Here is a 16,995-nt window from a genome sequence, read left to right as displayed (position 1 = left end):
ATTCTGTGAACGAAATAAAGTCCAGTCTAGTACCCTCTCAAGACATGTGCTTTCTGGGTGTGAGACTGAATACAGCAGCCCAGATGGCCTTTTAACCCCGGACAAACAAAAGAATCTTTCCCTTTACTTCCATCAACTATCTCTTCAGTCCGGGCTGACTGCAAGGACAGTCCTTCAAGCCTTAGGGTTCATGGCATCTTGTATTCTGGTGCTTCCCAATGCCAAACTGCATATGAGGAAGCTGCAATGGTATCTAAAAATGTATGGACACAGCACTGCCAGGATTTGGACACTGTCATTCCAATAATACCTTGCATTCAAAAGGAATTTTTGTGGTGGGCGCAGGAATGTCACCTAAACAAGGGACTCTCTGTGACCCGCCAGAGGCGCAGTCAGATTCTAACGACAGATGCCTCAGACATAGCTTGGGAGCTCATCTGAATGGAAAGTGGATACAAGACAAGTGGCCTGCCAGACTACAGCATCTACATATCAACATGAAGGAGATGTTAGCAGTCCAGTTTGCATTAATGGCTTTCAAGGAGTTACTTCTTCCAGGGCAGGTGTTGATTCTAACAGACAACACAACTGTCATGTGGTACATCAACAAGCAAGGGGGAACACATTCTTATCCTCTATGCAGGCAAGCAATGCTTTTGTGGGAGACTGCGCTCAGCTTGCAGCTAAATCTTCAGGCAAGGTTTCTGCCAGGAGCACAGAACTCCTTAGCAGATGTGTTAAGCAGGCAAATCATGGATCCCCACGAGTGGAAACTGGATCTTCATGTATTTCGAAAATTGACAGTGTCATGGGGACCTCCAGACATAGATCTGTTCGCTTCTCCACTAAACCACCAGCTGCCAAAGTTTTGCACGAAAAGGTTTCATCACACAGCTTGGAAAGTGGATGCTCTTTCGTTCAGTTGGGAAAATCTTCATGTGTATGCCTTTCCACCTCTGCCTCTCCTCCCAAAGGTACTCCTAAAGATCAGACAAGACAAGCCAAGGATGATTTTGATAGCTCCAGATTGGCCTCGGCAACACTGGTACCCATTACTGAGGAATCTGGTGAGGAAGCCTCCATGGCCTTTACCTTTAATTCCACACCTTTTGTCTCAGAGGGAAGGTCATCTACTCAATGTCAAGCTTCACTCTCTTCATCTAACAGCCTGGCATATTCTGTTTTGAACCACAGCAGGTCTCAACTTCCTCAACAAGTTTTAAATGTGATTATGGAAGCCAGAAGACCTAGTACACGTAAAGTGTATGCAGAAAAATGGAAGAGATTTTTATTTTGGAGTGCAGCAAAGGATTTGGATGTTTCTGAGCCTAATTTGAGTGTGGCTCTTCAATATCTTACTGAGTTATTGGACAAAGGTTTGTCTTTCTCTTCCATTAAGATTCATGCTACAGCAATTTCAGCTCACTATGATTGTGACCCACCATTGTTTTCTCATCCTTTGTTCAAGCAATTTCTTAGAGGGCAAAGAATATAAGACCCCAATGAGAGCTCCTACTCCTGCTTGGGACCTCAATTTTGTGTTGGAGAAACTTACTCTACAACCTTTTGAGCCTCATGCTACTGCTGAATTGAAATACTTGTCATGGAAGACTGCTTTTTGTTGGCCATTACTTCTGCAAGAAGGGTTTCTGAATTGCAGGCCCTTATGGCGGTTGAGCCTTTTTGATTTTTCATAAGGATAGGTATCATTACGTACTAATCCTTCATTTATGCCTAAGGTGGTTTCTAGTGTGGCTTTAAACCAAACTATTCATTTGCCTACTTTTTATGCAGATCCCCAAAATACGGGGGGAAAGTTTTTGCAAACTTTAGATGTAAACAGGCAGTTGCTATTATTTAAGCAGGACTAGGGATTTTAGGCAGTCTCAGCAGTTGTTTGTTTCTTTTGCTTTGAGTTCTCAGGGCAAGCCTGTGTCAAAACAATCTATATCTAAGTGGATTGGGTTTTGCATTGCATTCTGTTATTCCCATCATGGCAAGGAGATTCCAGCTGGGATTAGGCCTCATTCCACTAGGGCTACTGCCACTTCAACAGCATTTCTAAGGGGGGTGGCAACTAAGGATATTTTGGAGGCAGCTACTTGGAGTTCAGTGCATACTTTCTCCAAGCATTACCACCTTCCTCTCTATTCTAAATCCAGGGCTGGTTTTGCCACTGCTGTGTTGCAGGGCATTTTGGCACCTCCTGCTTCATTGTAGTTTAGCCATCCTCCCTTTCCTCTGCGTTGGGATTCTACCCAAGTGTTAGGACTGCAGCAATGTGAGATGAAGAACATAGTACAGTTTTGTACCTACCATAAATGTAGATGTTCGAAGATCCACATTGCTGCAGTCCAATCCCTCCCTCCTTCCCTCTGTGTTTAGGGGTGGTTGTGTGGGTGGGGTTCTATTTTGTAAATTTGTATATATTGTACATATATTGGGTACAGGAGTGTTTGGTGTTTTGGTTTTGGCCTTATCTTTTTAGGGTCTTCTGACATCTGGGGCAAGAAAAGACTGAGGATATGACGTCGGTCATGCGCATTTGTACCCTGACGTCCTGATGTCAGACAAATGCGCCTTGACCGACGTCAGCCTTATACTTTGGTATTCGGGCCGACTGGGACAGCGGACTACCCAAGTGTTAGGACTGCAGCAATGTGGATCTTCGAACATCTACATTTATGGTAGGTACAAAACTGTACTTTTGCAGAGGCTTCACTTAATCCTGATTCTTTGCCTCCTGCTCCTGTTAAGCCGGACAGGTATTACAGGGTGCCTGAAGCTCATAAATATCTTTATAAGAGTCCTAGGGCGGACCCAGAAGCTGTTAGTCAGGGACCTAAGGGCGTCAAGGCCTCTGTTGTAAAAAATCCGGTTCCTCCAGATAAAGAGGCCAGAGCTTTGGATAGATGGGGAAAGAAAGTCTATACTTCTTCCACCTTAGCTATGAGGGCTTTGAATTGCCAGTTTCACATGTTGAAATATCAAAACTATCTTCTTTCTCAATTGAAGTCTAAGGTAGATGCTCTGGCGGAAGGCATTGAGTGTAAAGAATTACAAGATTTGGTACATGTTTCTGAACAGGTGGGTAAGCATTCTTTACAATGTGGTTTTGATGCTGTACAGGCCTCGCCTAGGGTGGCTGCCACTGGGTCAGTTCTTCAGGCACGCCTGGCTGAGGGATCAGAATTTATCTGATCATGTTAAGACTAGGATTTTAGATGCTCCTTTGCAGTCTGATGTGTTGTTTGGTTCACCTGTGGAGGCAGTCTTAAAGAAAATGGAAGACAAGGCTAAGTCTATGCAGGCTGTTAAAGATTTTTGCAAGTTCAGCCTCAAGTTTAGTAGGAATTGGCCTGCTAAGGGGTGGACGATTCCTTCTTATGATTCACAGTCTAGGGGAAGATCTAGACGTGGTAGGGGCAGAGCTCAGGGCTCTTTCAGACCTAGAACAGGGAGTTCACCTGCACAGTCTTGGTGAGGGCAGGGGCCAGTCCTTTCGTAAACAGGCCCAATGACCTACCTTTTCAGCTGCCAGAGCCTTCTTGTCTGGCAGCCTTTGGGAGGAAGGTTGGCACTCTTCAAAGAAAATTGGAGTTTAATTACCCAGGACAGATGGGTATTGGATATCATACACCAAGGTTACAAGTTTTATTTCCATACCTTGCCTCCTTTCAAAGGCATGCCAGACGTTCCTCCTCAGCAAAGAATAGAGGCTCACAAACAAATTTCTCTGCTGCTTCAAATAGGGGCCATACAGCCGGTCCCTCTGCCAGAAGTGGGCCTAGGATTTTATTCTCGCCTGTTCCTAGTACCAAAGAAGGGGAACACGTGGAGACCAATTTTGGATTTATCCATCCTCAACACTTATCTGGACATTCCCAAGTTCAAAATGTTGACGTTACAACAGCTTTTACCTCTGCTGGGCAAAGATCACTGGATGGTGACTCTGGATCTCAAGGAGGCTTACCTTCATGTTCCTCTCAGGCTAAGTTGCAGGAAGTATCTGCGTTTTCGAGCTGGGACTTCTCATTATCAGTTCTCTGCATTGCCCTTTGGCTTATCTACTGCGCCCAGAGTGTTCACGAAGGTTCTGGCTCCAGTGATAGCTTTCTTCAGGCTAAAAGGAATACAAATCTATCCTTATTTGGACGATTTCCTGATTCTGGCCCAAGGAAAGGACGAACTTCTTCATCATCTGCAATATGTGATAGCAGTGCTAAGATGCCTGGGGTATTCTGTGAACGAAATAAAGTCCAGTCTAGTACCCTCTCAGGATATGTGCTTTCTGGGTGTGAGACTGAATACAGCATCCCAGATGGCCTTTTTGACCTCGGACAAACATAAGAATCTTTCCCTTTACTTCCATCAATTGTCTCATCAGTCCAGGCTGACTGCAAGGACAGTCCTTCAAGCCTTGGGGTTCATGGCATCTTGTATTCTGGTGCTTCCCAATGCCAAACTGCATATGAGGAAGCTACAATGGTATCTCAAAAATGTATGGACACAGCACTGCCAAGATTTGGACACTGTCATTCAGATAATACCTTGCATTCAAAAGGAATTTTTGTGGTGGGCTCAGGAATGTCACCTAAACAAGGGACTCTCTGTGACCCGCCAGAGGCGAGTCAGATTCTAACGACAGATGCCTCAGACAAAGCTTGGGGAGCTCATCTAAATGGAAAGTGGATACAAGACACGTGGCCTGCCAGACTACAACATCTACATATCAACTTGAAGGAGATGTTAGCAGTCCAATTTGCATTAATAGCTTTCAAGGATTTACTTCTTCCAGGGCAGGTGTTGGTTCTAACAGACAACACAACTGTCATGTGGTACATCAACAAGCAAGGGGGAACACATTCTTATCCTCTATGCAGACAAGCAATGATTTTGTGGGAGGCTGCTCTCAGTTTACAGCTAAATCTTCAGGCAAGGTTTCTGCCGAGCACAGAACTCCTTAGCAGATGTGTTGAGCAGACGAATTATGGATCCCCACAGTGGAAATTGGATCCTCATGTGTTTCAGAAATTGACAGTGTCATGGGGAACTCCAGACATAGATCTGTTCGCTTCTCCACTAAACTACCAGCTGCCAAAGTTTTGCACAAAAGGTTTCATCCCACAGCTTGGAAAGTGGATGCTCTTTCTTTCAATTGGAGCAATCTTCATGTGTATGCCTTTCCACCTCTGCCTCTCCTCCCAAAGGTACTTCTAAAGGCCAGACAGGACAAACCAAAGATGATTTTAATAGCTCCAGATTGGCCTCTACAGCACTGGTACCCATTACTGAGAAGTCTGGTACGGAGCCTCCATGGCCTTTGCCTTTGATTCCACACCTGCTGTCTCAGGAGAACAGTCATTTACTCAATGTCAAACTTCACTCTCTTCACCTAACAGCCTGGCATATTCTGTTTTGAACCCTGGAGGGTCTCAGCTTCCACAGCAAGTTTTGAATGTTATTTTGGAGGCCAGAAGGCCTAGTACAAGGAAAGTGTACGCAGACAAATGGAAGAGATTTTTGTTTTGGAGTGCAGCAAAGGAATTTGATGTTTCTAAGCCTAATTTAAGTGTGGCCCTTCAATATCTGGCTGAGTTACTGGACAAAGGTTTGTCCTTCTCTTCTATTAAGGTTCATGCTGCAGCAATTTCTGCTCACTATGACTGTGATCCACCATTGTTTTCTCATCCTTTGTTTAAGCAATTCCTTAGAGGGGCAAAGAATATAAGACCCCCACGTAGAGCTCCTACTCCTGCTTGGGATCTCAATTTTGTGTTGGAGAAACTCACTCTAAACCTTTTGAGCCTGCAGCTTCTGCTGAGTTGAAATATTTATCATGGAAGACTGCTTTTTTGTTGGCCATTACCTCTGCAAGAAGGGTTTCTGAATTACAGGCCCTTATGGTGGTTGAGCCTTTCTTAATTTTCCATAAGGATAGGGTATCTTTACATTACTAATCCTTCCTTTATGCCTAAAGTGGTTTCTAGTGTGGCTTTAAACCAAACTATTCATTTGCCTACTTTTTATGCAAACCCCCAAAATAAAGGGGAGAAGATTTTGCACACTTTGGATATACACAGGCAGTTGCGATATTATTTGAGCAGAACTAATGGGTTCAGGCAGTCTCAGCAGTTATTTGTTTCATTTGCTTTGGGTTCTCAGGGCAAGCCTGTGTCAAAACAAACTATTTCTAAGTGGATTGGGTTTTGTATTGCTTTCTGTTATTCCCATCATGGTAAGGAGATTCCAGCTGGGATTAGGCCTCATTCCACTAGGGCTACTGCCACTTCTACAGCTTTTAAGGGGTGGCAACTAAAGATATTTTGGAGGCAGCTACTTGGAGTTCAGTGCATACTTTCTCTAAGCATTACCACCTTCCTCTTTACTCTAAATCTAGGGCTGGTTTTGCCACTGCAATCTTACAGGGCATTTTGGCAGCACCTAATGCTTTATAGTTTTGCCATCCTCCCTTACCTCTGCTTTGGGATTCTACCCAAGTGTAAGGACTGCAGCAATGTGAGATGAAGAACATAGTACAGTTTTGTACCTACCATAAATGTAGATGTTCAAGATCTACATTGCTGCAGTCCAATTACCCTCCCTCCTTCCCTCTGTAGTTAGAGGCGGTTGTGTGGTTTGGGTTGTGAATATTGTGGATATTGTATATATTGTACATATGATTAGTGCAAGGGTGGTTGGTTGTTTTTTGCTGTCTTTTGGTTTTGGCCTTTCTTTTTAGGGCCTTCTGACATCTGGGGCAAGAAAAGACTGAGGATATGACGTCGGTCATGCGCATTTGTACCCTGACGTTCTGATGTCAGTCTTAAGCGCCTTGACCGACGTCAGCCTAATACTTTGATATTCGGGCCGACCGAGGACAGCGGACTACCCAAGTGTAAGGACTGCAGCAATGTAGATCTTCGAACATCTACATTTATGGTAGGTACAAAACTGTACTTTCTGTACTTACCGTAACTTGGCATCTGTGCTGTCCAACATCAGATTTATAAGTTCTGTACTTACCGTAACTTGACATCGGTGCTGTCCAACATCAGATTTATAAGTTATGTACTTACTGTAACTTGACATCTGTGCTGTCCAACATCAGATTTATAAGTTATGTACTTACTGTAACTTGACATCTGTGCTGTCCAACATCAGATTTATAAGTTATGTACTTACTGTAACGTGGCATCGGTGCTGTCCAACATCAGATTTATAAGTTCTGTACTTACCGTAACTTGGCATCTGTGCTGTCCAACATCAGATTTATAAGTTCTGTACTTACCGTAACTTGACATCGGTGCTGTCCAACATCAGATTTATAAGTTATGTACTTACTGTAACTTGACATTTGTGCTGTCCAACATCAGATTTATAAGTTATGTACTTACTGTAACTTGACATCTGTGCTGTCCAACATCAGATTTATAAGTTCTGTACTTACCGTAACTTGACATTGGTGCTGTCCAACATCAGAATTATAAGTTATGTACTTACTGTAACTTGACATCTGTGCTGTCCAACATCAGATTTATAAGTTATGTACTTACTGTAACTTGACATCGGTGCTGTCCAACATCAGATTTATAAGTTATGTACTTACCGTAACTTGACATCTGTGCTGTCCAACATCAGATTTATAAGTTATGTACTTACCGTAACTTGGCATCTGTGCTGTCCAACATCAGATTTATAAGTTATGTACTTACTGTAACTTGACATCTGTGCTGTCCAACATCAGATTTATAAGTTATGTACTTACTGTAACTTGACATCTGTGCTGTCCAACATCAGATTTATAAGTTATGTACTTACCGTAACTTGACATCTGTGTCGTTCATTTTCATTCTTCCTCACCTTCCCTCCCAGCCACAACCCCGTCCCTGCCTCTCCTAGAAGGATCTTTGGATGATATTGGCACCATCATTTTCCTGGTTTAAGTCTCTGTTTTCATCGGTCTGTCTTGTGTCTATAACAGTGGGCAGTAAGACAGCAAACTCAATCTGAGGAGTTGAGGATGGTTTAGAGCAATATGGGTAGAGGGAGGAGCTTGAGATTTAGATCCGAAGTCTTGTATATGTAGCCGAGTCTGATCCAAGGATCGGATCCTAGAGCTGTTTGTGAGGAAGAACAAAAATGGACAACACATGCCAAGTTATGGTAAGTAAATAACTTCTAATTAACTTCTTTTGCAGTATGAAGGACAAAGGTAAGAGAACTATTTAGCCATGTACCAAGGTCTCTTACCAAACTTTCAATTTGAAGTGGGGTGTTGTCTGTGCTGTATGATAGATGAAGGGATTGTTTATCAAATTCAACAATATTGCACCTTTTATCGCTTAGTTTTAACCTGTTTTTTGAGCAGCAGTTGATATGTGAGCTCCAGTTGGAGCATCTGTGTATGAGAGGAGACTCCAGGATAACACCAAGTTAGCACTTGTCTGCCAGAGATCCCCATTTTTAATTTGGAGATATGCAAAGTAGATGCTGAATAGTAGGGGTCTCAGCACATAGCCCTGAGGAACACCACTGGTCACCTTCCTATCTGCTAAGGACTCACCTGCCACCCTCAGAGCTAACTCAGCTGGTTTATAATATTGCTATGTGGTATAGTATCAAAAGATTTAGCCAGGTTAAGGTAAGCTGTGTGGACATGTCCACTGTCCACAGCTGGAGTTAGTCTCTCAAACCGTTTGACCAGATTCATTAGATACAGTCTACCTTTAACAAAGCAGGACTGCTGGGGGGGGGGTCAAGCCTTAAAAATGTTTTGTTTGTTTTAACCAGGTCTGTTTGCAGTTGTCTTATATCTTCCTGTAGGTTACTGGAAATCATGTCTGAAGGTTGCATTGCTTTTTGCTGAACAGCTGCAGAACTCTCCCCAGTCATGTTTCTTCCTCACTTTTTGTAGCTGATTTGTTTTCCAGATCTTCTGTATTTCTTTATTCCTGGCATCCAGGCAGTGCACTTACTAGCCAGTTACCGAAAATTACCCATAAACACAAGTCTATTGGCCTTCTGTGCTGAGTTTTTGTTCTCACACGTAGAGCTAGAAATAAGCTGGTACTCAATGTGCAGCCATCCTGGAAGTCGTGTCTGCATGCGTTTTCACCAGTTATTCTGGTTTTCTTTTATATCCAAAAGACAGTGAATTAGTAATCCTTCAGACTGCCTATAGGTGTGTGGGTGCTGTACAGGAGTGAGTTTGCCTGTATGTATCCTGCAGTGGACTGTTGCCCTCTCCAAGATCATTTTCTCTGTCTTGGACTCATTGAGTGCCTTGGTTCCCCCATACCCTTAACTGGGTTAAGCAGGTAATTGTAAAAAGAATGAATAAGCACAGAGCAGTGTTCTTTTTTTTTTTTTTTCCCTGTAGTTGAAATAGGTCATCTGAAAAGTTTTTTTGAGATTTACTTTAATTGCTCCAGGTGTTAATACTGAATTATTTGAACCAGCCTGTTGTTTTCTGTTGCTAGTTAGCTTTGGTTTTACGTATTTTATTTCAGATTGACATTACTTATTTTTTATGGGTCTTCAGCTGTATTATATGTAATTTTAGATATGTAGACACACACACACACACACACACACACACACACACACACACACAAGTATTTTTAATGTGTCTTTTAGTTACGAGTTTAAACTTAAATATCAGTTAACATGAGGAATTTGCATAAATCCTGCAATGCTGTACACTTCAGTGCGATATGGCCAGAGATATTTTGTGCATCTTTTGTCCAGTGCTTTGAGGGCCTTAGGAATTTTTTTTCTGTTAGGTGCCTTCCTGGGTTATCAGAACTCAGTAAACCAGAAAATGTTATACATCCGTGTGCTGTGGCGGTTGTAAAGCTCCTAATACATTTACGCTTTCCTCTCTAGTTTGGACATTATCTCTTACATTAGGATAAGTTCCTGCTATGACTTAACTGTTGACTTTGGGTTTTTTTTCTCTCTTCCACAGTTAACAGTATTGTGTTCGCTGCTACACATTTCAGATATGTGCGAGCTGATGCTGCCTCAGCTGTGTGCCAGACTGACCGCCCTTGTACCTGAACTCGGTTACAGTAACGCAGCCTTTCTTGCTCAGGCACTTTTCCTAAACAAGGTATGGTGCTGTTATTTCTGTTTCACTGGGTACTATAACATTCTGTGTAGGTCATGTGCCTAGCTTTAAAACTGCAATCACAGACAGAGTGCAAAACTGAAACACTCAAATCAAATTTCGGACTTTCTGCCTGTAATATCAGTAAGGGACAAGAAATCAGCTTTGCTAAACCAATAAAATGTTTACAGGAGTTGTTTGGGGATTTAGAGTTACATTCTTTGATACAGTGTTAATTGAACATATATGACTGTCAGTAGTTATAAGAGATGTAGACATCACTCATTTTCAACATGCAGGTGTTGATTTAAATTGATGTAATAGTAAGTCTAATTCATATGCACAATGCACATGTGAAAACATTTTTGCCTGTAATAAATGGTATGTGAAAATTTGATAGATTTATGAGTAAAGTTGTCAGTTTTTTCTGTTGTATTAAGGTTAATATTTAAGATTAATTATATTTTGCAATAAATACATCACAGGACTATAGTAATAGCCAGTGAGGTATGGTAGCCTTCATGGTATTACGGTGGGTGGAAGCGAGCACCTTAATAAAGTAGTGGTGCAAGGCTTGCACCTTAATAAAGTAGTGGTGCAAGGCTTGCACCTTAATAAAGTAGTGGTGCAAGGCTTGCACCTTAATAAAGTAGTGGTGCAAGGCTTGCACCTTAATAAAGTAGTGGTGCAAGGCCTGCACCTTAATAAAGTAGTGGTGCAAGGCTTGCTTGTGTTAAGATGACTTAATTGTCACAGATGTTATACTAGGACCTGCTCGAGAATGACACTGGCTACTATAATCTTTGAAGTGAAAATTAATCCTGCAGCATTACTGTGTGACACAGAGAGATGGAGCCCTGACTGCGACTCAGGTAACCAAGGTTCGATTACCAGCTCTGGTACTGGAAAAGCCAGATAGGGAGAAGTGAAGGAGTGTTGTCCACTCAACTCTCCCAGGCGTAGGGTTTGTGTACACTCAGAGGTGTGCAGAGTGGTGTTATCTCCCTGGTGGGGATAAAAGGGATTACAACTCATGTTGAGGGAAGGTGCAGGGCTGTTTGAAGGAAATGCTCCTTGCAGAAGTGAAGGGCCACCCTCTGAAGACATCTCATTGCAAACCCCTTTCCAGCACCCCCTTGGGTGGGTGTTGTTAGGGCCTGGGAGAAAAGCAGAAAAACAAAGCTTCAAACCGTCTGTAAAATGAAGACCCCTTTCAGTTAGCTGATGTCTAGTAAAGGGAACAAATGATTAATGGTCCAAGAGAGGTTCTGATGCTCAACAGGAGCAGGGACAAAAACTGCACAAATGAAAGAAAATTATGCATGTGGTGTGACCTGTTTTTGTAGATACAGCACCATATTCACAAACAAAGCAAGGATTGTGTGCACTGTAACTTATCTGTGGTTGGGATGGAGCACTATTAACAATAGTTATTCACACTGTAGTTCCACCAGGTTTGTGTTATCAAAATGCACAGGCATCGACACCCAGTTGATCAGTGCCAGCATTTCAAAAATAAACATAATGAAAAACTAACAAAATGAGAAAAAAAAAAAAAAGTTTGCAAAATGCAACCATTTCTTTTTGTGATCCAGTCACCAAAAGCCCCACCCCACATTCAAGCGTAATTTGTCTGAATAGTGCTAGCGCTACAGAAAGGATATTTCCTAAGGTAAGGTTCAGAGTTAGGGTTATGGTCAGCACACATTAGTAAGGTAGTGTAGGCGGGCTTACAATACTGTGTTGGAAGAAGAGCAGATTAAACCCTTTGTACAGAAGGTACAAACTTACTTTAGAGTCTTTTTAACTAAGACTAAGAAGCTGCAAGTTTATGCTTCTTAACTCTGACTTTAGATATCTAATCAGTACATTCAGTTGTTGTTGTTGTTGTTGTTGTTGTTGTGTCTTACGGCTTTTTCCGGTTAGGGGTCGCCACAGTGGAACTCCGATCCGCTAATGATTTGCAGAAGATTTTTACGTGCCAAGTTGCCAGCCCTGACGCACAACCTTCAACGAAGGTACGCCCATTCATGCATGTCTCCACACAGAAGACGGTCTAGCTGAGAATCGAACAGAGCAACATCTTACTGTGAGGCAACAATGCTACAGCAGCCCGCCACCGCAGCTTTCAAATCAGTACATTCAGTAAATCAACATAATGAAAGGGTAACAGGTTAATGTTTGTGGAGAAATTTGATGAAGAAAGATGTAGAACATTAAGTAAGTTATTGTAAGGTATTTTAGAAAATGTTTAGCAAAAGACATTTGCAGACAAAAAGCAGGGATAGTGGTAGGCACTGTGATAGTACGCAGTCATACAAACGTGGTTATGGCTGAATAGGAAAATATTGATTTTTTAAAGTCAGCTTTCATAAGTTCATATGTGGTTACTAGGCTAATAACCCCAGGGGCCTTTTTGAGCCTAGCCATGCTTTCCAAATATATCTGACCAGTTCTGGTACTCTAGTGTTACTGTAAGGAGTATATGTAGGCCTGGGCATGGGTGACAAGTATTTATAGACCATCTCTGTCTATTAGAGGTGAAGGTGTCAGACCAGGGGTAAATCTCCTATTTCTCATCCACTGATCTAAGTTACCCCTGGGTTAGGGAACAAATCTGCTTCATATGGATATGAAACCTGTACCGGAGAAGTGATGGTCTCTGAGCCACATACTTGTTCCTCCAACATGCTCTGTTTGTGTTGCAGACAAAGTTTACTAAAATAGATGGGTATTTCCAATGGCTGTTTGTTTTATGGATGTGCAGAAGGTCCAACAGAGTGGGGTCAGAGAATGCATTGCTGAAAGGTGATCTGTGCGTGGCCTACACACTGTAGGAGACCGAGTACGGGGATAGGGCTTTGAGGTGGTCCATATAGGATATGTTGTTTAAGCCATGTATTCTTTTTATCAGGACCCTCTGTGGATGCTCCAGGTGTTGCATATGGCTGGTCAGGTAGATACCAAAGCGGTGTTGTATGCAAGGATTGGTGTGATAAGGGCCAGGTACGCAAAACACATCTGTAGTTGTATACTTATTGGTGACTTATTTTTATAGTTTATAAGAGATAATGAAACTGATTTGTTAAAAAAATTTATGGATACTGTGTGTGGGGTATTGCCAGCTCTGCCAGGAGAAGTAGGGCAGTGGATGTGTAACATATGCCAGCACAGCTAGCTGGAATTTTGTAAATAATTATATGTCATTTGTATATCAAATTGATTTCTACAGATGTTTGTGTTGAAAAATATATTTGTAAAGTTGCTTGTGTTAAACATGTGCCAACAGTGGGTCTTGACTGTAGTCTAGCTGAATTAAATGTATTTGTTAGCAGAGGATACTGGTCTGGAAGAGAAGAGGTTAATCATAGCCCAGCTGCAGCTAACTTTGAAAATTATTCTGAAATGGTACTGTGAATATTCTGCTATTAATATTATGTAACCCTAAGTGCCAGCCTAAAATTAATCTACTCGTGTATTCTTATATATTGTAATGGTTTCACTTTACAATCCCGAAATACTGAACTATCGAAATTCAGTATCTCGAGACTGTAAAGCCGAACAGTGAAAAACCCGAAACCCCAAAAGAGCGAAATTCAAAATAGTGACTGCCCATATACACACAACACATACGTACAAATACCACCACTCTCAACACTTACATACTCACAATCTTACCTACCTACCCTAACCCACACCTCAAAACTCCAAATACACTCACACAGACTAAAATCCCTACCCAAACCCCCTAGAAAAACATGAGTTACCTGAATCTCCAGCTACATCCACACACCAGACTGCACATCACGAACACAGAGAATCCTACGTCACGTACGCGCCTCCACAACCACGGATTCGACATTTCTGCATTCGGCATTTCCACATTTGTGATTCTGCACTTTCACACAAGTGCAGTTTAAACACTTCGGTCTCAAGCTACTGAATTTCTATATTTCAGTAGTTTGAGATTCTGAAGTGAAACCATTGTAACCTATTGTATAACTATGCAACATGATTACAACTGTGGAACTTTGTGTAATGTTTGTAACAGAGTTTTTTTTTATATGTGGAGCTTTTCTCCCTAGGCCTCCGCTGACAATGGGTAATGTAACCCAGTCAGAATATCCTGGTAAACAAATGTTAAATAAAAATAAATGAATAAATAAGTAAATTAAATTACTGGGCCTAGGCCATAAATATTTTATCTCACATTTTTGAATGAAGCCAGCGAATCAATGACTGTAAAAAGTATGGTTTGCTAGTCTCTGTAGGAAGAGCAGAAGTGTTAAAAATAGTTTTACGGCTTTCAGGTGCTGCAATAAACTTTAGCAAAGCTTGAGGTATGTATTGTAACACATATGTGCTAAACCATGGCAGCTTCTAGCCAAGGGGTAGTATGGGAACCATACCTCATATGACCAGATGTGTGTGATGTCAATCTGTAAGCCAGCTCTGTAATGATATTTTAATACCAGATGAGACTGAAGTCTCATGGCACTCTGTTTTTGGAACCCGACAAGGAAGGATCCCTCACCTACTTCATCTAGTCTTGCTCTAGTAAGTGATCCAGGGAATAGTAATTCTTTAGCTCAGTCAGCAAAATATAGTGAAATTAGTTAAATACAGTTTTTCTGTATCTGTGTGAATCTATTTGTCGGTGTTGTTTTAATATCTTCTGTGATTGAAACTCTTGTGTTTATTGTAAACAGATATTTAGTATTTTCATGTTCTATTATTAAATACATTTAAACTTTTCATTGTGGCTGGTACTTTAGAGAATATTTTAATGTTTGAGAGTACTCGTATCTATTTGGTGACACTGGGACCACTCCTGAAAGCCTTACTGCATTGGCCTAACAGTATCATTTGTATTAGTATTAATTTCACTCAGTATAATTGGGTACCTTTGTAAGAGCCTTAGGGTAGCTGGCTTTGGAGTGCCTGGTGGCACTGACTGCCTTATAGTCTGGGCAGAAGGGGACATTGCTAGTAAATCTGTGCCAGACTTAGGTGTGTGTGTGTGTGTGTGTGTGTGTGTGTGTGTGTGTGTGTGTGTGTGTGTGTGTGTGTGTGTGTGTGTCAGCCACTGGGAGCAGGAACATGAAGCACTGCTTTCATAGGGAGAGTAGTGGACGGCTTCACTAGGGCACTCGGCTGAGGACTCAACCCTATAACTGTGCCGGTGAGTCTTATTTGGGGATCTGGAGGGAGAGAGAAACCAGCCCCCGGGTTCCCTATGTGCTCTTAAGGGAAACTGTGCTTGATGCAGTGAGCTGCATCTGGAAATACTAGGTGTATCCATTTTGTTCCAAGTGAACTTCCCTCTCCAATGTCAGTGGTGAGGATTCAGGCTCCTTGATTACTGGCCCAGAGTAGGGACGTCACAGATACCTTAACATAGCTAAAGAATTTCATACATTAAAAATAAAGGTACATCCTGAAGACATATAATTTTTCATCATAAACTTTTTTTAAGAGAAACATTAGTTTGCTTAGAAAACTACATAGAACATTTCAAGTAACACTTTTTACACTATCAGACTGCATGTTCTAAATGATTGAAAGAGAATATTACAAAAAGTGTATTAATTAAACCATCAAAACTAACAACTGAAGAGTGTTTTTAGCTGAGTCTATAACTGTGACTGCTGTTAATAAAGTGGGTAATTAGTAGGGCATATAATATATTGCATGATAACTATATCAAGCAGAGAAGGTTAGAAAAGATTGTGAAGAGAGACCAGAAAAGCAATTTACAAGGGAGTAATGGGATTATATATGTATGGTCCCAAGCATGCAACAGAGCTCAGAAGGGTTAGGAGTTTAGCATCAAGGTTTGCAAACATATTTTTATACCCCAATCTGACTTCAAATAATTTTTCCCTCAGGCAGATAAATGCTGGAGATGTGATTTGAAAGAAAGTCTAACTGGGAGCATGTTTTTTGGGAGTGTAATGAGTTGGCAGATTTTAAAATTTCTCAACATAGTACCCTGCCTAAAATATTGGGGAGCAAATGGCTGTAACTAAGGAAATAATTGTTTTGAGCCGACACACATGATCTGAATTGCCTAGACATAGTAAAGCCTTATTACGTTTAATGATATTTGGCTGCCAAAAAAGCAATTTCTATAAAAAGGAAAATGCAGTCTGAACTAACTGAAGAGGTAAAATAGCTGGAAATGGGATCTTTAGAAAAGTGGGTGAGCAACTTGCATCAAATTTGTGGGAACAATACATGCAGAATAATGTTCAGGAGGAGTGAGGTTTAAGAGAAGGCAGAAATTGAGCAATTTATGTAATGTTGGAGTGAATGACAGTTATAAAGAAAGAAACTGTATATGTAATGTATAAGTCATGAAAAATGTTAATGTGATTTGTTTACTTTTCTGTTAATTTGTGTGGGTGTGTGTGTCTTAAGTGATAATTAAATAAAGGGGTTAAAAAAAAAAAGACTAGAGATTGTACAGGAGATCTATAATTTGGATTCATGTCGAGAGATTGGCATCACTTTCCCCAAACACCAAAACTCCAAAAATGTATTGCTGAAAGCACTTTTGGCAAAACTTTTTTTCTGGGGGAGGGAGGGAGGGCATGCTTTTGCAACCCTGCTTTATCCTGACAGCCATCCTCAGTGTACCACATCCATCGCTGGGTCTACTGGTCACTGCAGTTTTACCACTGGCCCGTGCTGATGTATAACCAGGGCAGATGTAGAACCTAAGGGTATCTTGAGAGGACAGTGATATAGGTTCATAGGTTCATACTAGGCTAACTGACCTTGTGGGCCTTTTTTTTTAAGCCTAGCCAATTACCCCATGTGAGAATCAAACCCTGTACCTTGTGTATGTAAGGTAACAACTTAACCATTATGCCACCCTCCCA

At 41.5% G+C, this 16,995-nt stretch overlaps 1 protein-coding gene across 1 annotated transcript in view; it reads left to right on the top strand.

The window, feature by feature from the left end:
* FANCE (FA complementation group E) overlaps positions 1–16,995 on the top strand; it is a 797,034-nt gene that overhangs the window by 334,121 nt on the left and 445,918 nt on the right. Inside the window, exon 6 of the mRNA XM_044076581.1 lies at positions 9,971–10,114. Within this exon, the coding sequence (XP_043932516.1) occupies positions 9,971–10,114 (144 nt within the window). The remainder of the gene's footprint in view (positions 1–9,970; positions 10,115–16,995) is intronic.

The sequence above is a fragment of the Protopterus annectens genome, chromosome 7.part0 (genome assembly GCF_019279795.1).
Source record: "Protopterus annectens isolate FY-2018-M chromosome 7.part0, PAN1.0, whole genome shotgun sequence".
NCBI lineage: Eukaryota > Metazoa > Chordata > Ceratodontiformes > Protopteridae > Protopterus > Protopterus annectens.
The sequence above is the reverse complement of the archived record's forward strand: the minus strand, read 5'-3'. Positions and strand labels throughout refer to the sequence as shown.